The following is a 22,746-nucleotide window of genomic DNA, read 5'->3' on the forward strand; positions in this document are numbered from 1 at the left end:
AAGCTTTGGGGCACGGACGGCAGCCCGGAGCTCTCCTCGGGCAGTCACTGGCTGCAGACCACACACCTGAAAGGAGTGTGGCTTCCTGGGCATCTCTGAGTAGGGATGCTTCCCGGGAAAACAGGGACCGTGGGCCTGGGGATTCGAAGGGGACAAGCAGCACTGTCTACAAGCCGTCCTCACTCCTGGTTGGACTTTCCATGTCCTGGGGTCTCTGGCTTTTATTGGTATTATTATCCCTTCACCCAGGTGGTCACATGAGCCAAAGCGTTTATTCCTCCTCTGTCTGGCCCGCGCAGACCTTACAGAGCCAGAGAGCACTCTGGGATTTCCCTTCAGATGCTCCCCTCGTGCTAGGTCCCCACGCTGCCTCCTGCCCCCCTCGCTCTGTCTTCCATCACCCATGTCCCGGCTCTGCCCCTCCCGCCTCCCTCCTACACAGATTCTGTCCTGGCATGGGGCCACCCAAGTTGTGCAGGATGACCCACGAGACGCCGACTGCACAGGGCCCAGGGTCAGACTGCCAGCATCTTCGGGGTGGGGGCCGTGATTCTGCTTCCCACACTCCTCCTCGCGCAGGTTAAATCTCAGGGCCTTTGCCCGTCTTTCTAGAAGGTTCTCCACACTGTTCTACGTCCGGCTGGCTCCATCTTCTCACTTAGTTCCCGGCTTGGCCGGCGCCGGCCACTCTCCCGGCCCCTATCCTCCACGCTGAGACACTGAGTTCCCAGTAAACACCGTCCGCTCTGACCGGATCCACAGGGTTCACCCTTTACCTGCCGGGCCTGAGACGTTTCTCCTTCCCCACATTTCTCATCAGCCCCAAACAGTGCCAACACATCCCAGTTGTCTACTGAGTGGGGACAGAGGCGTCTCCGACGTTTGAGGAGACGGCGGGGCTCACGTGGGTGGAAGCGCTGTTCATCCCACGCCCCCTTGCACCTGCTGTGGCCGTCTGAATCCGAGTCTCCGCTGGGAGGGGCTGCAAGGCGTCCCTCCAGGGGTGCAGGGTGTCTCCATCCCTGCGGTGGCCGGCAGCGTGCCCGGCGCCCTGGCAGCTCTCGGATGGGACGTCTCCTCAGGTCTTGGGCCTGTGTTCGGATTCGGTTGTCCAACTCATCTTAGTGCTGAGTTTTGGGGGTTCTTTATATGTATTGTGGCTACGCATCCTTTAGGAAATGCACGCCTCGTGAATTCTTTCTCCTGGCTCTGTGGCTTTCCTGTTTCCTTTGTGGTCAGAGTTACAGTGAGAGAGGCAGAGAGAGAGAGAGAGAGAGAGAGAGAATCTTCCATCCGCTGGTTCACTCCTCAAATGGTCTCAATGGCCAGCGCTGGGCTAGGCCGCAGCCAGAGCCAGGAGCTTCTCCAAATGGCCGACAGCCATGTGACCCGGCACGTCCCCTTCCCAAAAAGCCTCGCCGCGCTCCGCCCAGTCCCAGGGACGCGCGGCTGAGCAGCCCCCGGCCGGCCCCCAGGCTGCTGCCCTCGGCCAGTCGGCGGAGGGCGGGCTGCGCGCGGCGTTGCCCGGTGACGCCGTGTCCTGTCGGGGCCGCGCAGGGCTCCCTGGTCAAGACTCTGCAGGAGGTGAGGCCCACGGCGTTCCTGGGGGTGCCCCGCATCTGGGAGAAGATGCACGAGACGATCGCGCAGAGCGTGAGCAAGTCCTCGGGCCTGAAGAAGAAGGTGTTTTCGTGGGCCAAGAACGTCGGCCTGAGGGTCAACACGCGCAAGATGATGGGGTAGGTGCGGCCCGGGGGGGGGGGCGGGGGCGCGGGGAGGAGACCCCGGCCCGGCCCCGCGACGCCCCTCTCTCGCCGCCTCCCCTCCCAGGAAACATGACAACATGGTGAGCTACCGCATGGCCAAGGCCCTGGTGTTCAGCAAGGTGCGGAGCTCCCTGGGCCTGGACCGCTGCCACTACTTCATCAGCGGGGCCGCGGCCCTGGCCCCTGAGACCTCCGAGTTCTTCCTGAGCCTGGACATCCCCATCGGCGAGATGTACGGCTTGAGCGAGAGCGCCGGGCCGCACACTGTGTCCACCCAGCACAACTACCGGCTCCTCAGGTGCTGGCCTCGGGAGGAACCCAGCCTTGGCGTGGCGCGGGGGGCAGCACGGGAAGACGGCTGGGCCCCTGCGCCAAGACGAGGCTTCTAGAAGGTTCCACGCTCCCCCGCCGCCCAGCCTGGGTCTCCCCAGGCCGGGGGAAGCCCTGCTTGGTCAGAGCCGGGGTGGGGGTGGGGGGGTCCGGCCGCCAGGACGTTCCCTGGCCGCCCCCTGGGTGTCACCTGCCAGCGCACCTCCGCGTGTACTTCCCGGGGCCCCTACCGCAGCCCCTCCCCAACCCCTCTCCAGCCTTCTCCCGAGCTCACATTCCACAGCCGCGCGTCGGAGGCGAGCGGGACTCCCGGCCTGAGAGCCAAGCTGCCCACAGACCCCGGCTGGGCCTCCCCCGACCCCCCCCCACCTCTCCCTGGCCCCCCTCACCTCGCCGGCCTGGCTGCCATCCCAGACCTGGCTGTCTCCGGTCACGCATGTTCTGGCCAAGGACGCCACCGCGCGGGGAACCTTCCGGATCAGGCAAAGCCCTCCCCTGCCCTTGCCTTCACCTCTCGCCCCCTCCTGGGATGTTTCCTGTGCAAACCCAAAGGCCCACTAAACTTCAAAACCAAAGAGTCATTCCCTAGAGATTAGAGACACTGTCCTGTCCAGGGAAGAAAGGTACAAGTGGCCTCTATCTTCAGTATGTTTTCAAGATTTATCTATCTGAAAGAGAGAGAGAGAGGGAGAGGGAGAGGGAGAGGGAGAGGGAGAGGGAGAGGGAGGGAGAGGGAGGGAGAGAGAGGGAGAGAGGGAGAGAGGGAGGGAGGGAGGGAGGGAGGGAGGGAGAGAGAGGGAGAGGGAGAGGGAGAGAGGGAGGGAGGGAGGGAGGGAGAGAGAGAGGGAGAGAGAGAGGGAGAGGGAGAGGGAGAGAGGGAAGGAGGGAGGGAGGGAGGGAGGGGGGAGGGAGGGTCCCGGCCACCCACCTGGGGGACCCGACTTGCGTTCTGGGCTCCTGGCTTCAGGAGGACCCAGCCCTGGCTGTTACAGGCTTCTGGGTAGTGAACCGGCAGATGGGAGATTCCCCTCTGTCTTTGTCTCGTTCTCTGCTTTTCAAACAACAAACACACACACACAGTTTATGCAAGAATGTGCACACAGCATTTTTCACAGCACACATTTTCCAAGAACTTTCCAAAGACCCTGCGTTTGCCTGGATTCCCATTTTTCCCGCACCACGATGAACTTAACCTCTAACTCTGTTTCCCGTGGACTTTCTGAAGTATCCTCATTCTGTTATCCCAAACGGAAGCATCTTCCTTGTCACAGATCTGACTCTCCTCTCAGCCCCCCTGGCTTGCTGGGAACTTGGGAACCAGATCACCTGGGGTGATCCAAGTGACCAGACTCGGAACACCAACTTCCACACATTCTGGACTTAGGCCTTCTGAGCTCAGGAAGCAGATGGACTTGGCTAGTGAGGGGTTCTGAGCTTATGAATGTAAGCACCCGCCTCCTTTTTAATAGCTGCGTAGTATTCCACTGAATGGACATACCACAGTTTTTACTAAATTGGGTCCCCTTTATTGGTAGATGTTTGGGCTTAAAGTTTCCCAGCAGTTATTCCTACAAACAATGCTAAAGAGAATGCTCTACATGTACATAATATATTTTGCTAAACCAAGTGGTGATAGATGGTGTCCCAACTTTCAATTACATTCCTTTTACTTTGAGAGCGAAAAAAAAAATCTTCTGCTACACTTAAATCCATTTGTAACTTTTTCCCTCTAAATTACCTGCCCACTTGAAAAACTAGATGATCAATTATTATTTATTTGTCGGTGCTTTTTACATAGGGAGAAAACCAGCCTTTGTATTTCATAAGAGTTGCAAATATTTTACTTCTTGGTTTGTCTTTGGTATTTTTGTTCATAATTATGGTTTTTTGCTTGTTTTGCTGTACAGGAATTTGTGTGGTTGAATTTCTGTCCTCTACAGACTCTGTGTTTGGGACATTTCTAGAGCGCCTTTGACATGAAAGTCTAAGGAAGTCATTTGTAGGTCCCAGGTCTCTCTGGGGGAATCTCCTCACTTATTCCTAAGGCTGTGGGCTCCTTTACCCGCGTGAGATGTCGCAGTGCCCTAAGACCGCCCTCGCGGGCCGTGGGCGAGCTGTACTGCTGGGAGAGGCCTGCGGTCCCCAAGGAGCCGTCCCACGTGGGGCGGGGGTTCCGTCCTCGCGCGTCGCCCCGTGTCGGTGCTAGGAGGCGGGGGGCTTCTGCTGAGCACATTTTACGACTCCCAAACATGAGGGGGCTTCAGAAAGCTCATGGAGGGGCCGGCGCTCTGGCGCGGCGGGTAGAGCCACCGCCTGCAGCACCGGCACCCCATGCGGGCACTTGTCCAAGCCCGGCTGCTCCTCTTCCGATCCAGCTCCCTGCTGTGGCCTGGGAAAGCAGCGGATGATGACCCAAGTGCTTGGGCCCCTGCACCCGCGTGGGGGACCCAGAAGCAGCTCTGGCTCCTGGCTGCTGGCTTCAGTCCTGGCGGCCATTTGGGGAGTGACCCAGCGGATGGAAGACCTCTCTCTCTCTCTCTCTCTCTCTCTCTCTGCCTCTCCCTCTTTCTCTATAACTCTGCCTTTCAAAAAAAATAAGGTAAATCTTTAAAAGTCTGTGGAAAAAATAGGGTCAAAAGATGCATTCATTTTTGGCCCCCAGATTTGCAAAGTGTGCAAAAAAACACCGTGCATGCATTTCAAGGCCTTTTTAACCCGATGTCTTTTAATCCCATTTACTTGTGAATTTTTAAGAAGATTTAATGCTGTTGTTGTTGTTGTTACTATTTTATTTGAAAGAGTTACAGAGAGGGAGGTCTTCCATCCACTGGCTCACTCCTCAGACAGCCACAACAGCCAAGGCTAGGCCAGGCTGAAGCCAGGAGCCAGGAGCTCCACCCGGGTCTCCCACGCGGGTGCAGGGGCCCAGGCACTCGGGCCGTCCTCCACGGCTCTCCCAGGCCACAGCAGGGAGCTGGATCGGAAGAGGAGCAGCCGGGACTCCAACTGATGCCCACGAGGACACCGCCTGCGTCCGCCCGCCGCGCCCCGTGGCGGGGGGGGGGGGGGGGGGGCTGGGCTGCGGTGCAGGCAGCACCCTGAGCGCGTTCCCTGTGCCCGCAGCTGCGGGAAGGTCATGAGCGGCTGCAAGAACATGGTGTCCCAGCAGAACAACAACGGGGTCGGGGAAGTGTGCCTGTGGGGCCGCCACGTCTTCATGGGCTACCTGGACATGGAGAGCGCCACCGCGGAGGTCATCGACGAGGAGGGCTGGCTGCACTCCGGGGACCTGGGCCGCGTGGACAACCAGGGCTTCCTCTACATCACCGGCCGCATCAAAGGTACCGAGGGGCGGGGCTCCGCAGGGCCCCTCCCCGCACGGCTGGCTCTGTCCCTGCCGGTCACTACACACACACCGTGCACCACCTAGGACGGATCCGGGACCGGGGCTCTCCCTTGTGCTGTCTGCACGTGGAGGGGACTCCAGAGGAGCGAGGGTTAGCCCGGGGCTAAGTGAATGACAGAGAGCAGGGATCAGCCAGCTTTCCCCGTGCTCAGCCCTCTGGGTTGGCAGGACGGCGTCGCTGTTGCTGTCCCTCATCTGTGGCCCGGGAAGAGCCACGGAGGACGCGTGGACTCCCAGGTGTGGCTGAGCCTGACTAGGCAGGCTGTTCAGTATACGGGCTGTGTCAGCTTCTTTCCTGAGGCGAGGGACAGAGTGCAAAGGCACAACGGTTGGCTCAACGCGACTGCCTGCGTCAGGCATGGCTGGATCCAGGTGCCAACACGACACCCAGGGAACATCTCTCTCCTTCCATCCCGAGAGTTCCTCCGTGCTGATGCCATCCTCATAAAGGCCTTCCAGAAGTTGGGGTCCACCTCCCGCCCCCAGGGTCAAGTCTGTGCTAGCTCCCCAACAGTTTGAGGCTCAACATTCCTGGATTCCCCTGAGAACCCTTTCAGAGAGAAACGCTGGCTGGTCTGACCTGGTCACGTGTGCCTCCTTGGGACCCACCTCACCCCAGCCACTTGTCCGTCAGAAAGTGGGAGGAGCTTCCCCGAGGACCCACCCCTTGCCACGCCGGCCAGGAGTCGGTGGCCAGGCCGCACCATGGGGGCCTGCTCTCCCATCCTGATCATTACTGCTTCCAAAGATGGAGTTGAGAGAGAAGTTCATTTAGTTTATATACATGTTCATTTGAGAGGCAGAGAGACAGACAGGGCTCCCACTCGGGGTTCCCATCCCAAACACCTGCCGCAACCAGGAGGCCCAAGCCAGGAGCCGAGAACCCCATCCGGGTCTCCCCTGTGGGCGGCAGGAACCCAACACCTGAGCCCTCGCTGCTGCCTCCCAGGGTCGGCCTCCACAGGAAGCCGCAGTCAGGAGCCGGAGCCAGGACTCGAACCCAGGCCCTTGACGTGGGATGTGGGCGTCTTTACTGCTAAGCTAGATGTCCACTGATACATTTATTTTGTTGCAAAAAGATTTTGAAATCCACAGTTTGTATAGTCCATGTTTCCACGAGCTTTCTGAAGATCCTCTGAGTGGATAAAAAAAAAAAAAAAAAAAAAAAGGAGCCTCCGCCTACAGTGTCAGCATCCCATATGGGCACTGGTTCGAGTCCCGGCTGCTCCACTTCTATCCGGCTCCCTGCTAATGGCCTGGAAAAGCAGTAGAAGATGGCCCAAGTGCTTGGGCCCCTGCCCCCGTGTGGGAGACCTGGAGGAAGCTCCTGGCTCCTGGCTCAGCCTAGCGCAGCTCTGGCCATTGCAGCCATTTGGGGAGTGACCCAGCAGCTGGAAGACCTCTCTGTCTCCCCTCCTCTCTATTTCTGACTTTCAAATAAATAAATTAAATCTTTTAAAAAAATAAATACATAAAGATTTACTTGATTTATTTCAAAGGCAGAGCAATTGAGAGAGAACAAAAGAAACTTATGTTTGAATTCCATTTTCCGATAAATTCTGTTAAAGGCCAAGGTCAAGCTCTCCGTGCAAAATCCTAGGTCAAGGTCGGGGGGGGGGGGTCTCGGTGGAGGGACAAAGGGCAGGCGATGGACAGGAGGGGGCGCTGTTGCCACGGGGAGGTTCCTTCTTTTTTTTTTTTTTTTTTTTTTTTTTTGACAGGCAGAGTGGACTGAGAGAGAGAGAGACAGAGAGAAAGGTCTTCCTTTGCCATTGGTTCACCCTCCAATGGCCGCTGAGGCTGGCGTGATGCGGCCGGCGCACCGCGCTGATCTGATGGCAGGAGCCAGGTGTTTCTCCTGGTCTCCCATGGGGTGCAGGGCCCAAGCACTTGGGCCATCCTCCACTGCACTCCCTGGCCACAGCAGAGAGCTGGCCTGGAAGAGGGGCAACCGGGACAGAACCGGCTCCCCGACCGGGACTAGAACCCGGTGTGCCGGCGCCGCAAGGTGGAGGATTAGCCTAGTGAACGGTGGCGCCGGCCATAGGTTCCTCCTTTGAGTCAGCTGCACACACACCCCCCAGGCTGGAGTCAGACCCTGCGGGAGACGGGGCGGGGCCACAGAAGGGCCCTTTGCGGGAGCCCAGGCCAGGGCTGGGGAAGCAGCAGAGACTAAAGAGGTGGAGTGGGAGGAGGGGCAGGAGCTCTTGGCTTGTCCGCGCCAGCACCTGTCCTTGGCTCCCCGAGGGGGCGGGGTGCCAAGTGGGCCTGTGTTGCAGAAATCCTCATCACCGCGGGCGGGGAGAACGTGTCCCCGGCGCCCATCGAGGCCCTGGTGAAGCACAAGATCCCCATCGTCAGCCACGCCGTGCTGGTGGGAGACAGGGCCAAGTTCCTGAGCATGCTGCTGACGCTGAAGGTGACGCCCGCGGGCCGCCCCAGCGCTGCGCGCGCGTGGCCGGGGAGGAGAGGCGGGGCCGGGGCCGCGCGCGTGGCCGGGGTGGGGGGAGGAGAGGCGGGGCCGGGGCCGCGCGCGTGGCCGGGAGGAGGAGAGGGGGGGCCGGGGCCGCGCGCGTGGCCGGGAGGAGGAGAGGCGGGGCCGGGGCCACGCGTGCTGACGCGGGCGGGCGTCCTGGGGCAGTGTGAGACCGACTGGATGAGCGGGGAGCCCCTGGACAAGCTGAGCCCAGAGGTCATCAACTTCTGCCGAGCCCTGGGCAGCCAGGCCAGCACCGTCACGGAGATCGTGCGGCTGCGAGACCCGCTGGTCCACACGGCCATCCAGCAGGGCATGGACGCCGTGAACCAGGAAGCCATCTCCGACGCGCAGAAGATCCGGAGGTGGATGATCTTGGAGAAGGACTTCTCCATCCCCGGCGGGGAGCTAGGTGAGCAGGCCGGAGGGCCGGCGGCCGTGACGCTGGGGACTGCTCCTTTGCTTGCGTCCGGGTTCCCAAGGGCTCTGCAGGGAGGTCTCCTTTCCGGGGAGGGGGACCAGCCAGGGACTGGGGTCGGGATGCTGACGGCCCCTTCAGCGGTCCAGGCCGCCTCCGCACGGCAGCCCTGCCCTAACCACCCTGGCTCAGGTGGTCCTCAGCACCCCTGACCTGTCTCGTGGGGCTCGCCATTGCCCCCATGTCCAGCCCAAGTACTGGTCTGCTTTTGTGTGACCACGTGGTTATACCAGAGAAGTCCAAACAGCGTGGCGAGGGCCCCAGAGCAGCCGGCGGTGCAGGTGCAGGTGCGGGTGCGGGGGGCATGCCATCTTGAAGCAGGCGGCCAGGGACTCGCGGTCAGCCCCGACCTCGAGAGGACTCTCTCCAGAAGCCCAGGGCGGTGATCCCAGTGACCCCACAACCTTCCCGCTGGGTCCTGCCCGGCCATCCTGGGGCCTGAGCTTCCAACACGTGACACTCTGGGGGACGAACCACATCCAAGCCACACCAGGCTGTCTGTGCCTACACCAATGGCGCAGTCTGAAGCTGTCCTTGGAGTCTGTCGTCGCCAGGGGAGGGCTCCCTCCAGACACAGGGGTGGGGCCCCGGCTTCCCCGGATGCTCTCCGGGGCTTCCTGCCTCTGCTGGGCTGCGCTTTGGGAATGGGAGCCAGGACAAGTGGGTGGCGCTGCCCCTTGGACCCTCCATCTTTTCATCTGAGTCAAAGACGCCATCCTCATGGGGTTCTTCGAGACCTCTGGAGGGGAGTCCAGAGCTGGGGGTGACCCAGAGGCTGTGGAAGCCTTGGGTGGTAGAGCAGGGAACCCCCACGTTTGAGTCGACCTCACAGGACCGGCCCTCCTCAAGCCTCAGTTTGCTCAGCTGTGAAATGGGGCCAGAGGACCTCCCCACTGGGTACGCAGCTGCACGCCTCACCACAGCGCCGGGGGTGTGGGCCCCTCCTCGCGTGCAGAGCCGGCCCCCCACCCTGGGACCAGTCACCTGCTTGGCTCTTCCCTCTGCACGACCTAACGATTTCTCCTTTCCTGTCAGGTCCGACAACAAAAATTAAGAGGCATTTCATAACGCAGAAGTACAAGCAGCAGATCGACAGTCTCTACCAGTGACCGCAGCTCCCGCTGTCCCGGAGGTGAGGAGCCAGTGCCAGGCGCGGCAGCTCCTCGGGGGCAGGAGGGCCGGGAGCAGAGCCGCAGAGGCCACGCACGCACGCACGCACGCATGCACACAGGCGGCTGCGGTGGGCTCGGTTCCCTCCAGCAGGGCCGTGGTAGGGCATGCACCCCCCCCCCCCAACCACCCGTGCTTCCTGCCTTGTCCTGTCCACCGTGGCTCTCAGAGGCCTTTCTCAGACATGCAGGGCCCAAGTGCGGCTTCCCACCGACTCGGCATCAGGCGGCGCTCAGAGTGTGGACTGAGCTCCTGGCCCCACCACGTCTCCCCTCCCCCACCCCAGTCCACGGGGGCCCTCTGTGACACCTCGAGTCGCTGCTGCAGCCCAGGGGCCGCGTGCAGCTCTCGCCTGGGCACACCGTGGCCTTCCGACGCCCCAGCCGGCCCCACTGTGGTGGTCTTCTCAGAGTCGGGGGTGGAGGGGGCTCCCACAATAGGAAGGATCGTCCTGGAGTCCTGTCTGAGGCCGAGGCGCTGGCTGCGGTGGCCCCTCCGTGGCTTGGGGGGGGCTGTCTTCTCTCCAGGTGGCTCTGTGTCCGTGTCTAAACAGCCCCTTCGCATGAGGACACCAGTAGCGCTGGCTCAGCCACCCTGGGCTGGCCTGGGGCCAGGACTTCCAGCAGGTGCACCCTGGACCTGCGGCCCCTGCTCGCTGTGTCAGCCCTCCACTGGCCAGGGTCTTGGGGATGGGTCCCCTTCAACACATCACACGCGCCGCTCCCCATATTTTGCGGTATTTCCAATTCCATTTTGCGGTTGAGCGAGCGACTAGCGCACGAGTGTGGGGTCGGGAGTGGACCCCTGCCCGGCCCTGTCTAGCGCGAGGCCCGTCTGAATTGAGGTGTGCCGTCAGGGAAAACACACGCTGGGTTTCCAAGGCTCGGGAGGAAGAAAAAAAAAACAATATAGAAATAGTATTCTTTTAAGACTTGATCACATGTTGAGGCGATAATGTTTGGGGCGTCCTACTGTTACACGGAACTCAGTAAGCTGCTAAGAGCAGGAGAGAGACTACACTTGATCTTAGCCTAGAGGCCGAGAAGCGACAGAACTTAGTGAAATTAATTTTACTTGTTCCTTTTTTTAACGTAGCTACTCGGAAAGTTTTAGTTGCGTGAGTGGCGTGGCCCCATGTCTTCCTTGGAAGACGCCGCTCCACGGCTCTCTGGGAGGGCTCTGGGGCTGAGGACAGTTTATAAACAGACCCGCTCGCTCAGGAGGACCACTGGTGGACCTGCCTGCCGAGAACGGACGGCGTTACAGCTGTGTCTCTCCTCTTGCAGCTTCCAAGTGCAAGGTCCCACTGGCAGGCGCCCTGCCTGCATCTGCGGGAGGTCCATTTCCTGGCCGTGCAGCTGGTGGGGGGCGCCCTCGCCTGGCTCCGTGTCCTGAAGCCCAAGGACCCTCCCAGGACCCACAGGCTGTGCATCTTCAAGGCCCGGGCCCAGGGCAGCCCCGGGTGGGGGCGACCGAGCACTGGCTGGCTCGGGGGCGTCCAGCTGGGTTTTCCCCTCCTCTCTCCCCAGGGGACCTAAGAACTGGCCGGGCGCTGCCTGCACGCCTGGGAGCCACGCGGACACCCTGCCAGGCTCTGATAATAAAGCTTTCTGGTCGGCCGTGAATGCTCCGCGTGGTGCGTGGGGCGATGGTGAAAGGCCCGATCCCGAGGTCTCTTTGGGTTTGAGTTCTGCCCTGCTGCGTGTGAGTGTAAACTTCGGAGGTTTCTAATCTGGAAACACAGATCTCCAAATCCCAGTGTGGCCATGGAGGCCCGAGCTCGTGCACAGGGAGTGCGGTGGCCGCCTCCCGGAAGCCCCTGGTGCAGCGCAGCAGCTGTCGGCACAATCAGTGTTGGTGGACGCCTGTGACCCCTGATGCCACCCGGGACGCGTGTGACGCTTGCCATGATGTCCAAAACCACAGCGGGGTCGAGCCGGGTCTCTGGGGGTGGCGCCGTGCAGGTAAGCCAGCACCCGTGACGCCTGCCTCTGTCAGAGCGCCAGTTCGAGTCCCGGCTGCTCGGCTTCCCATCCGGCTCCCTGCTGGTGCGGCTGGGAGGGCGGCAGTGATGGCCCACGTCCTGGGACCCCTGCACCCGCGTGGGAGACCCGGCTGGGGTTCCTGGCTCCCGGCTTCAGCCTGACCCCGCCCAGGCCCCTGCAGCCGCTGGGGGAGTGAAGCCCTGGACAGACTATGTCTGTACTTTGCCTTTCGGACACCACAAGCACAGACTCAGCACGGCGAGTCTCATGGAGGTTCCTGGGTGCTTCGCACGCGCATCTCGCGGGCTGAGTCGTGGCAGAACGTCTCCAGGGCGCTGAGCTCCCGGTTCGCGGTCACGGCGTCCTGGTCGACGAATCCACTCCCCCCACCGCCCCACTCACTCCCGGCGTGCAGCCCCCCACCGCCCCACTCACTCCCGGTGTGCAGGCTGTGACCCCCGCGCGGCCCCGGGCCTTCTGGGTGCTCCGTGCTGCCGGGCACCGCTGCGGGTCTCTGCGTATGAGCACCGAGTCCCGATTCCTCACTGCTCCCCTGGCCTCAAAACACAGGGGCACACGCGCAGGGGCACACACGCAGGGGCTCACACGCAGGGGCTCACACGGGCACGCGCAGGGGCACACACGCAGGGGCTCACACGCAGGGGCTCACACGCAGGGACATGCACAGGCTGCTCACACATGCAGGGGCACACACAGGCTGCTCACACGCAGGGGCACACACACAGGAGCATGCACAGGCTGCTCACATGCAGGGGCACGCGCATGGGCACACACGGGCACACACGCAGGGGCACACACAGGCTGCTCACACGCAGGGGCACACACGCAGGGGCACACAGGCTGCTCACACACGGGCACACACAGGCTGCTCACACACGGGCACACACAGGCTGCTCACACACGGGCACACACGCAGGGGCACACACGGGCTCACACGCAGGGGCACACACAGGCTGCTCACACACAGGGGCACACACGCAGGGGCACACACAGGCTCACACGCAGGGGCACGCGCATGGGCACACACGCAGGGGCACGCGCAGGCTGCTCACACACAGGGGCACACACGCAGGGGCACACAAGGGGCTCACACGCAGGGGCACGCGCAGGCTGCTCACACGCATGGGCACACACAGGCTGCTCACACGCAGGGGCACACACAGGCTGCTCACACGCAGGGGCACACGCATGGGCACACACGGGCACGCACAGGGGCACGTCTAACGTCCCTTCAACACTCATTACTCAGCCAGTAACTCTGCCCACGGGGAAAAGCGGTCCGCCCGCGAGTCCCACCCCCCTTGCTGTTTCCTTAACGGCTGCTCTTGGACGACGAGACCCTACAGGGGCCTTCTCTACACTCTTTCATGGCGGCAAATTCCCGGGACGCGAACCTTGCCATCTGAGGCATCTGCCGGCGCACAGTTCCGCGGCACATTCGCGGCACTGCCCGTCTCCACGGCATCTCCTGCCTTCCCCCATGGGAACTCCGGTACCAAAGGAACAGCCCCCCCCCACACACACACACACACAGCCACTCTGCTCTCTGTCGCACGCACTTGACAGCCGTTGAGCACGCCAGGAGTGGAGGCGTGGCCCACGTGTGATCTTCACGTTGGCTCCCGCATGGGGAGGCAGGTGTGGGAGCCCCGTCGTGTTTCCCGTTTGGGGAGGCAGTGGGGGAGCCCCGCCGTGTTTCCAGTTCGGGGAGGCAGTGTGGGAGCCCCGTCGTGTTTCCGGTTCGGGGAGGCAGTGTGGGAGCCCCGTCGTGTTTCCGGTTCGGGGAGGCAGTGTGGGAGCCCCGTCGTGTTTCCGGTTCGGGGAGGCAGTGTGGGAACCCCATCGTGTTTCCAGTTCAGGGAGGCAGTGTGGGAGCCCCCGTCGTGTTTCCGGTTCGGGGAGGCAGTGTGGGAGCCCCGTCGTGTTTCCAGTTCAGGGAGGCAGTGTGGGAGCCCCGTCGTGTGTCCGGGCCCTGACGGCCCCACAGCACACAACCCCACACTGCACTCCCCGGCCACCCAGCAGCGGGCGTGTGAGCTCTGAGCTGCTGCAGGCGGGAACGGACAAGGACTTCCTCTTCCAGCTCCGCTCTCAACTCTTTATTTTTTTATTTTTTGACAGGCAGAGTGGACAGTGAGAGAGAGAGAGACAGAGAGAAAGGTCTTCCTTTGCTGTTGGTTCAGCCTCCAATGGCCGCCGCACCACGCTGATCCGAAGCCAGGAGCCAGGTACTTATCCTGGTCTCCCATGGGGTGCAGGGCCCAAGCACTTGGGCCATCCTCCACTGCGCTCCCGGGCCACAGCAGAGAGCTGGCCTGGAAGAGGAGCAACCGGGACAGAATCCGGCGCCCCAACCGGGACTAGAACCCGGTGTGCAGGCACCGCAAGGCAGAGGATTAGCCTAGTGAGCCGCGGTGCCAGCCTTTTTTTTTTTTTAAAGAATCCAGTAAAGGCCTTTAAATGATTCTTTGCTAATCGATCGTGACGGCATCTGACTGCATTTGAAAACGGCGCCCGCCACACCTGGGAGATGGCCGGGTGCACGAACCCATAAGCCGCAGGCGGTGTGGAGCAGCGACATCCACACTCGAACCCGGGACTCCGCAGCCTGCTCCTCCCTGGGGCCCTCCCCTTGGGGGGACCCCTCGCTACTCCGCAAGCTCGGCCCCCGCGAACAGGCCCATCTAAGGGCCCTGCCACCGTCACGGTCCTGGGCCTCGGGCCTCGGAGAAGCAGCAGGGGACCGAGGGGCGGCCCGGGCCGCGGGGGGCGGGCAGAACGCCAGGCTTCGCTCAGGCCGCCTTGCTGCACCCCTTCTCTGCCCCCTCCTCCCACCTCGCCAGCCCCCACAGCCTTGGCCGGGTGGTTCCCCCTCCGTCCCGGCTGTGCCTGGCCCATGCGGACCCACAGCTCAGGGAGGCCCGCGGTGGCGTCCCCGCGACCAGGCGGTGCCTCCGCGCCCGACAGCCGCAGCCCACCTTCACTCGGTTAGCGTGAGTGTCTGGCCGGCCCCGGCGGACAAGACGGCACCCAAGACGGCGAGAAAGCAGGCAAAGGTCCACTGGGCACCCCAGCGGCCCCGGGGACACGACAGAGAGCCCATCGCAGGACAGTCCCTGGCGCTCAGAAAGCAGGACCAGACCTGGGCGCTCCTTGAGCCCTTAGAGGGGGGCGGCGGGGCTCCCGGGAGGCCAGCTGGATGGGGGGTCCAGCCTCTCAGGGCTGGCCCAAGCAGCATTGAATCTTTGGGGTCCTGGCCGCCCTCCAGGGGTGGGGCCGGCGGTCCTGGGGGGCAGGCTTCTGCCGCTGGCTAGCAGTCACCGGGGCACCCGGCTCCTGGGAGGGACAGAGCGCCTCCGCTGAGCCGGCTGCGGGCAGGTGCCGGCTCTCCGAGACCTCCCCGGGGCACAGCGCCTGTCCGTCCGCCTGCCCCGCACCCCCGTCTCTCTCGCCGCCTCTCTGAGCCCCCAACTCTCCCAGGTTTTGTCCCTCTGCCTGTCCCTCTCTGACCGTGCCCGCCTGCCTGCCCGCAGGCCACAGCTACTGGACGACGCATCGCCGCGACGAGGTGCGGCAGCGGCTGGACAAGAACTTGTGTGCCCACGAGGCGCCCCTGACCGTCCACGACATGGTCACGGGCACGGCCGTCTACGCCAACTGCGTGGCGCTCGGCTCCAGGCGCAGGAACGGCGGGCGCCTGCTCACCTGCAGGGAGCACTACCAGGAGCGCCAGGTACCGCCAGGGGGCGCCCTGCGCCGGCGCCGCTCCCCTCGGCGCACGCGCGCCTCTCAGCCGCGCTGCCCGCCTGCGCCTGCGCCTGCGCCTGCGCCGAGCCTCAGAATCTGGGTTCGAATCCCGGCCTCTCCCGGAGCCCTATAAATGATTTTGTCTCTCTGTTGTTCAGTTCCCTCCTATGGAAAATGGAGCTCTTCTGTGGGAGTCCGTACGCCCTAACTACGTAAACGCGGTCACACACGGATAGGACGCGCACATAACTTAGGCCTGCCACACTCAGTGTAAAAGATCCCAACAGCAGAGCTACGCGCGCGCACTACATCGGCACCCAGCTCGCGCGTCTGCTACACCCGGCATGGCTCCGGGGGACGCCCGGGGTGGGCCCCGCCACCCACGCGGGAGACCCGGATGGAGGTTCTGGCTCCTGGCTGTGGCCTGGCCCAGCCCGGGCTGATGCCATGGGCATTTGGGGAGCGACCCGCTGGTGGGAAGTTCTCTCTCTCTCACTCGTTCAAGATGAAAATGAGCATTTAAAAATGTCCAGGAGCGCACTCTTTTCTGCGTTTTCTCGGGACTTCAGCGCCGTCAGCCTGGGCCGGATCCTCACTTGGGTTAGGGCTGTGCTGTGCCGCACCGAGTGAGTGTCTCGGCGTCTCTGTTCTCCCCACGACGCCAGGACGTTCCCGCCCCCAACCTGTGACGGGTGCTGCCAGACGTCCCCCGGCTGGGAGTGCGGCACCGGGCAGGAGGCAGGGGCACCCCTACCCCAGCGCAGCCTCTCGGCTCGAGGCTGCCGGGCGACGGGGCCCTCGGAGCCTCACTGGGCCTCCCCCCCCCCCAGCTAGGCCTGCAGCGCTTCCACAGCGCGGGGATCACGGGGTTCACCTCGGAGCAGTGGGTCATGGCCAGCATCGGCGCCATCATGGCGGGGTAGGGGCCCCCACCTGCCCCTGCGGAGACAGCCGGGGTCTCCACGCTACCTGCAAGCGCTGGGTGTCGGGGCAGCCTCACCTCCGGGGTTCCGCTCCCAGAGGCTTCTCCGAGAGCCTGCCGGGCCATCGCCCAGAGCTCGAAGGCGGACGGCGACAGGCAACTGCAGAAGGCCATCCAGGTCGGTGGCCATCTTCGTGGCCGGCCGGAAGCGCTGAGGGTGAGCGCCCGCCCCCCCAGGGGACGGTGGCCAATGAGCGGCCGCCCTGAGGGGTGCGGGGGTGGAGTCAGCCCGCTCAAAACCGGAAGTCCCGCCCTTGCATCACACACGCCCTTCCGGGTCTCTGGCCCTGGTCAGGGAAGGGGCCGGAGTGGCGAGCCGCTGGTGTGGCGCGGGGTGGGAAGGGCGGGCCTCGCAGGGGGCCCGCGTGGCGAGGGCGGGAAGCAGCGCTGAGGCGCTGACAGGGCGTGAGTGGCCGTGGCCCCTCCCGCTGTGGAGTACTACGCGGCCTTGAAAAGGCCTACGTGGAGGGACCCGGGGGGGACGCAGACACGAAAGGACGCGGCCTGCGGGATCCCACTCCTAGCGGGTCCCTGGTGTCCGCAGAGCCACGGACGGGACGCGGGGTGGGGCTGGGGAGGGGGCGTTGCCCGGGCATGGAGCCAGCCGCGGTCTGGGCAGCGGAGAATGTTCTAGAAACGGACGGAGGTGGGGGCTGCCATGCACGCTTCATACTGAAATAACAAAACGGCTGGAGGTGACGCGCACCCCCGCTGGGGGTCGGGGGTCCCCGCTGGGCCGCTGCAGGCTTTGCTGTCACGTCTGCGCCCAGAGGCAAAGCCGGGCTGTGCTGCGGACACGGGGGAAGGAAGTCCTGGAGCGTGGCGTCCCCTTCACCTGTCGCGAGATCGGCCTCTCCTGGAAACGTTTTTATTTAATTGATTTGAAAGGCAGCGCTGTGGAGAGGTCTTCCATCCGCTGGGTCACTCCCCAGATGGCCGCAGCGGCCAGGGCTGGGCCAGGCTGCAGCCAGGAGCCGGGAGCTCCATCCGGGTCTCCCACGCAGGTGCAGGGGCCCCGGGACTGGGGCCATCGTCCACTGCTCTCCCAGGCCACAGCAGGGAGCTGGATGGGAAGGGGAGCAGCCGGGACTCACAGGTGCCCGTGTCGGGTGCCGGCGTCACCGGCGGTAGCTTAACCTGCCGCTCCGAACAACGTTCAGGAAACGTTTGAAAAATGATCAGCAAGTTTTGGGTGGGAGCATGCAAAGGCTCATGGGAAGGGGGCATTAGGAGACAGCCTCCGGGGGCAGGCCGTGTGGCACAGTGGTTAGCGATGCCTGCACCCCACGTCGGCGGGGCGAGTCCCCGCCCACGCCAGCTCCCTGCGCATGCGCACCCTGGGAGGCAGCAGCGACGGCTCAAGTCCGAGGGTCCCTGCCGCCCACGTGGGAGCCCCCGATCGGATTGGGGGCCCCTGACCTTGGCCTGGCCCAGCCCCGGCGGTCGTGGGGGCACTTGGGGGAGGGAACCAGCGGGTGAAAGCTCTCTCCATCTACCCCTGCCTTCCTCTTTGTCTCTACTTGGCTGGCTGTCTGCTCCCACGCGTGCTGTGCCGCAGGGCAGGGCTCTGGGGGTCCCCGTGAGCCGCCCCCGGTCCCGCCCCTCGCAGGGCTCCCTGGCGGACGTGCTGCAGGAGGTCTGGCCCGCCTCCTTCTACGGCGTCCCCCGGATCCGGGACGGCATGCTGGACCTGCTCAAGGCCGGGCCCCTGGACTCCAGCGCCTTCCGTGGCCGTGGGGCTGCGGACCAACAGCTTGCGGGTGTTCCAGTGAGGCCGGCGGGGGTGGGGAGCCCAGGGCCTGGGCCCGGGGTGCCGCAGCGCCGGCCACGCTCTGTGTCCATCCCCCGCTCTGCTTCCGCCTGGCCAAGAAGCTGACCTTCAAGGGCACCAGGAAGTTCCTGGGTCTGGGGCGCTGCCGCCAGCTCCTCAACACGGACCTGAGGCTGCCCAGGGCCACCCTGGACGTCGTCCTCAGCCTCAACAAGCCCACCTTTGAGATCTGCAGCCTGTCCGAGTCCTCGGGCGTCCACGCTGTCGGCAGCCAGCGAGACGGTCAGATGCTGAGGTGGGTCCCGGCCGCACGGACAGACGGACAGACAGGTCTGGGCCGGAGGCCTGCGCCCCTCTGGCCCGCCTCGCCATGCTCTGAGGGTCACTTGGGCGGCAGGCGCTTTGTTGGTGACACTTGGCCTCTCAGGTGTGGAGCCCTGTGGTACGGAGCTGTGGCCACGTGGAGGTGACCTTGAGACACCTTGAGAGCGTTGGGAGCCGCCGCGTGGGTCGGCGCTGGCTCAGGGTCCCTCGTGGGGCTGAAGGTCCCGCCCCAGAACCGAGAGGTGTGACGTCAGAGGTGGATACCTCACTCGGTGTGTGATCAGACAGACAGAGCCGGGGCGGGGTCGGCTGCCACAGCGTCCGGGCCTCGTGTGTGTGTGTGTGTGTGTGCGCGCGCGCGCGTGGTGAGGGGTGATGAAACCCTGCGTGATCGTGAGGGTCTCACAGGCCATGGGCAGGGCTCACTGCACCGCAGCGCCGGCCCTGCGGTCACGTTTAAGGAAGGCCCCGCCCCCGAGCCTCCGACCGCCTGCAGAGGACGGGCACCAGCGCCAGCCCCCGGTGTCCTGGGAGAACAACCCCTTGGTGGTTCCCCTCCTCCCTGCCAGGGCCGAGCCCACCCACGGACGCTGTCCCCTGCCTGGAACCAACAACAGCATCTGGAGTTCACCTGCGCGTCCTGCCTGGCCCCGGGCTGGCGTGTGGGCTCCGCGAGGTGTCCGTGCCCAACTAGGGGTTGGCTCTCCCCCCACTGTCACTCCACACCTGGCCCCTCCCCTCTCTGCACCTGGCTTCCCCCCCACTCTGTCACTCTGTACCTGGCCTCCCCCCACCCCCCGTCACTGCACCTGGCTCCCTCCTCCCCCGCGCCCTCCCTTGGGCCCTAGGAGACAGAAGGAGTGTGCAGCGGTTGTGGGATGGGAGGCCGCGGGGTCCTCACTGCCCTGCGCCCCCAGCTGCGGGAAGGGGTTCCTGGGCACCCACACCAAGGTGGAGGGCGAGGGCGAGGCGGGCGTGGGGACCGTCTGCATCTGGGGCCGGAACGTCTTCATGGGCTACCTCGGCGACAAGGCGGCCCCCCGCCGGACGATCGGCACGCACGGCTGGGTGCACACGGGCGGACCTGGGTTTCCTGAACGCCAACAACTTCCTCTACGTCGAGGGCAGCGTCAAGGGTGAGCGAGACGGCGCTGGGCTCCGCGGGGCGGCTGTGGACGGTGGTGCAGGCTGCACACAGCACAAGGTCCAACGAGGGCTGAATTCCTCCAGCCGTACGCCTGGGGTCTGGGAGCTGCCTCGCGAGCGCTGGCGCTGCCTGGCTCCCGCCCCAGAGCCCGGCCCTTCCGCTCCCCGCACGCAGACGTCATCACGCTGAGGTCGGGCGAGCCCATCAACCCCGGCCCCATGGAGGCCCGCGTGAGGACGTGCGTCCCCATCGTGCGCTGAGCCGTGCTGGTGGGCCAGGACGCCCCGTACCTGTGCGCCCTGCTCACGCTCAAGGTGCCCTGCGGGTGGAGGGGGTGGGCTCTGGGGGCCCCGGGGGCGTGGCCTGCTCCGCTGGCTTTGCGACATCTGCGTCCCGCATTGGGGCCTGGGGTCGAGTCCCAGCTCCGCTCCTGACGCCAGCTCCCTGCGCGTGCGCCCTGGGAGGCGGCAGTGACAGTTCAAGTGCTGGGCCGTGCACCCACGCGGGAGCCCCGGACGGAGCTCCTGGCTTCAGCCTGGCCCAGCCCTGGCTGCTGCAGGCATCTGGGGAGGGGACCAGCAGGTGGGGGCAAGGGCTCGTTCTCCCCCCTCCCTCTCTGGTAAATAAAACCTTAGTGGAATAACAGGAGCTGAGGCTCGCCCTGTGAGTCCCGAGCCCTCCCTCCTCCTGGAGGCTGAAACCCCAGTTCTAGAAGGAGCCGTGCCGGACGCGCGCTGCCCTGGCTCCCACGCTGCCCCTGCCCCCAGCAGCAGCCCGGCAGCGGGCCGGGCCTGGTCCTCCCACCTGGGCAGGAGCCATGGGACCACTGGCAATGTGCGTGCGTGGCCCTGTGCTGGGTGCAGTGGCCAGATGCGTGGCCCTGTGCTGGCGGAGGGTGCAGGGGCTGCTCACCCAGGAGTGGCCTCCCCTCCCCAAGTGACAGATCAGCTCGGAGACGGGAGAGCCCCAGAACGCGCTGACCAGCGAGGCGGTGGCCAGTCCACGCGGCTGTGGGACATCGTGGGCGGCCGCGACCCGCCGTCATGGAGTCCATCGGGCGGGGCATTGAGGCCGCGAACGCGGAGGCCCCCTCGGACGGCGCCAGGATCGTCAAGTGGACCGTCCTGGACATGGACTGCTTGGTGGCCGGCGGGGAGCTCGGTGAGCCGGGCGGGCGGGCAGGCGGGGCTGCTGCCCGTACACACACCGACAGCCCGGGGACGGTGGTGGGGAGGGGTGCGGCCGTGAGAGCCCCTCGGGGCTGCTGCCCACACTGCTTCTTGGGGTGCTGCGGGGCGGCTCCCTGGCCGAGGCCACCCGCTGTCCCCGTCGGGGACCTCCTGGGAGTGGACCTGCCTCCGTCGCAGGGGCCACCAGGAAGCTGAGGGGGGCGGCGGTGGCCAGGATGTGCCAGGCGCAGACCCAGGAGGTTCGTGCGGACGACCAGCAGCGCTAGCGGCTGCGGGCCCCTCCCCAGCCCCTCCTGCCGGACTTCCGGAGGGGGAGGGGCTCCTGGCGGAACAAGGGAGCCCCTGCCGGGGGAAGGCTCCAAACCCCAAGGGGTAATAAACCTCGCTCACCCCAGCGCGCACGGAGCTGGGAGAGAGGGACCTTGGCCCTGAAGGCTGGGGCGAAGCTCACGGCTTCTTTGATTCTGAAACCAAGGCCCCCCCCCCCCCATAAGGGAGGGGTCGCTGGAGAGACAGACTCGGGACCCTCTCTGGAGCTGGTGCTGGGGCCGTCCCCCAGCTGTTGGCACACAGCCTGGGGTGCGCGGGAGGACAGGGAGGGCCCAGACCTGCTCCTGTGGGGGAGGGGAGGGGCGGCTGTTAGAGGGGCTCGACCCTGGATTTGTCAGAACCACCCAGGGAACTCATGGTCTGAAGGCTGCACCCAGGGGCCGGCACTGTGGCCTAGCGGGTAAAGCCGCCCACCGCCTGCAGTGCCAGCATCCCGCATGGGCGCCGGTTTGCGTGCCGGCTGCTCCACTTCCCATCCAGCTCTCTGCTGTGGCCTGGGAAGGCAGCGGAGGACGGCTCAAGTCCTTGGGCCCCTGCACCCCCGTGCAGCGATGCCGGACCTGCACCCACTGGGCCGTGTCTCCATCCCCCGGCCCCGCCCTGCCTTAGGCACTGTGTCAGTCGATGGGGAGCGGGGGAAGGGACCTCTGTGTGGCAGGGATCCCAGGAGCTGGGTGTCGGGGGCGGGGCCTGCTTCCACCTGCTGGTCACCCCTCCTGAGACCCGGAGTCAACAGACGCCTCGCCCCTGCTCCCTCACGTGCCTGGCGGGCAGGTGGAATCAGGCAGGGCTATTCCCAGACGGCGAGCTAGCACCCCTTAAACGAAAGACCCAGCACCCAGCTCACGGAAAAGATAATGGAGAGAAACTCAGTCCACGCGGCCCGGCAGGGCTGGGCGGCTCAGAGGGGATCCCAACCGGTCCCGAGGCTGCCCGGGGCTGCAGGGGCCACCACGGTGCGGGGCCGTGGACACCAGCGGGAAACACGGGGGCCCTTGCAGGGCCGTGGGCACGAGAGACGCTGCTCGCGTTAGAACTCAAGGCCTGAGAGCGCGGAGTTCCTCCCTCCCTCGGGGGGTCTGGAAGGGACACACGGAGGCGCTGGGGTGGGTCCGGGTCCCACGGGGCCGTCGCTTCAGGCAGGAACGCTGACGCCCAAGGATCAGTCGGATGACCGCGCGTGTCTGAACGCGGGAGCGAGGTGGCCCCGTCCCCCAGAACGCGCTCAGCCTGGTTTTCACTGTTCTCCCCCCGGGAGGCACGCACGGGCTCCAGTGCCAGCGGCGTGGTGAGGGCGCCCCCTGCCGGGGGCACAGAGACACTGCAGCAAGATCTGAAGCCAGGCAGGGGCCAGGCTCCTCTTGGGTGGAAGCCCTCTCAGGAGAAACAGCCAGGGTCCCCTGAGCACCTCGCCAGTCCCTTCTGAGGGTGGCGGTCACCCCCAGCGACCTCCCTCTGGGCTCACCGTCTTAAAGGCCCCCACGAAATGTCGCCACCCTGGGGACCAAGCTTCCAACACAGGGAGCCACGTCTGGACCACGGCACTGATGGGGGGCTGAGCCGGTGCGTGGGCTTGAGACGCAGCCCCTGGGGGTGGGAGGGGCAGAGGGTGAGTTTCGCCTC

At 64.7% G+C, this 22,746-nt stretch overlaps 2 protein-coding genes across 2 annotated transcripts in view; both read left to right on the plus strand.

Moving 5' to 3' along the window:
• LOC138845617 (long-chain-fatty-acid--CoA ligase ACSBG2) overlaps positions 1 to 11,251 on the plus strand; it is a 32,361-nt gene extending 21,110 nt beyond the window's left edge. Inside the window, exons 9-15 of the mRNA XM_089316200.1 lie at positions 1,558 to 1,739; positions 1,831 to 2,064; positions 5,220 to 5,437; positions 7,782 to 7,921; positions 8,144 to 8,390; positions 9,492 to 9,588; positions 10,913 to 11,251. Of these exons, the coding sequence (XP_089172326.1) occupies positions 1,558 to 1,739; positions 1,831 to 2,064; positions 5,220 to 5,437; positions 7,782 to 7,921; positions 8,144 to 8,390; positions 9,492 to 9,565 (1,095 nt within the window). The 3' untranslated portion in view covers positions 9,566 to 9,588; positions 10,913 to 11,251. The remainder of the gene's footprint in view (positions 1 to 1,557; positions 1,740 to 1,830; positions 2,065 to 5,219; positions 5,438 to 7,781; positions 7,922 to 8,143; positions 8,391 to 9,491; positions 9,589 to 10,912) is intronic.
• Positions 11,252 to 11,536: 285 nt separating this feature from the next.
• On the plus strand, positions 11,537 to 21,059 carry LOC127490155 (long-chain-fatty-acid--CoA ligase ACSBG2-like). Its single transcript, XM_089316297.1, is given in 13 exon segments — positions 11,537 to 11,590; positions 14,543 to 14,625; positions 15,113 to 15,365; positions 16,078 to 16,298; positions 16,400 to 16,479; positions 17,561 to 18,124; positions 18,196 to 18,427; positions 19,374 to 19,536; positions 19,538 to 19,592; positions 19,778 to 19,917; positions 20,547 to 20,632; positions 20,634 to 20,764; positions 20,971 to 21,059. Coding segments are annotated over 13 exon segments (2,151 nt in total).
• The last annotated feature ends 1,687 nt before the right edge of the window (positions 21,060 to 22,746 follow it).

This window comes from Oryctolagus cuniculus, chromosome 16 (assembly GCF_051225735.1).
Source record: "Oryctolagus cuniculus isolate XC-2025 breed Fujian yellow rabbit chromosome 16, ASM5122573v1, whole genome shotgun sequence".
NCBI lineage: Eukaryota > Metazoa > Chordata > Mammalia > Lagomorpha > Leporidae > Oryctolagus > Oryctolagus cuniculus.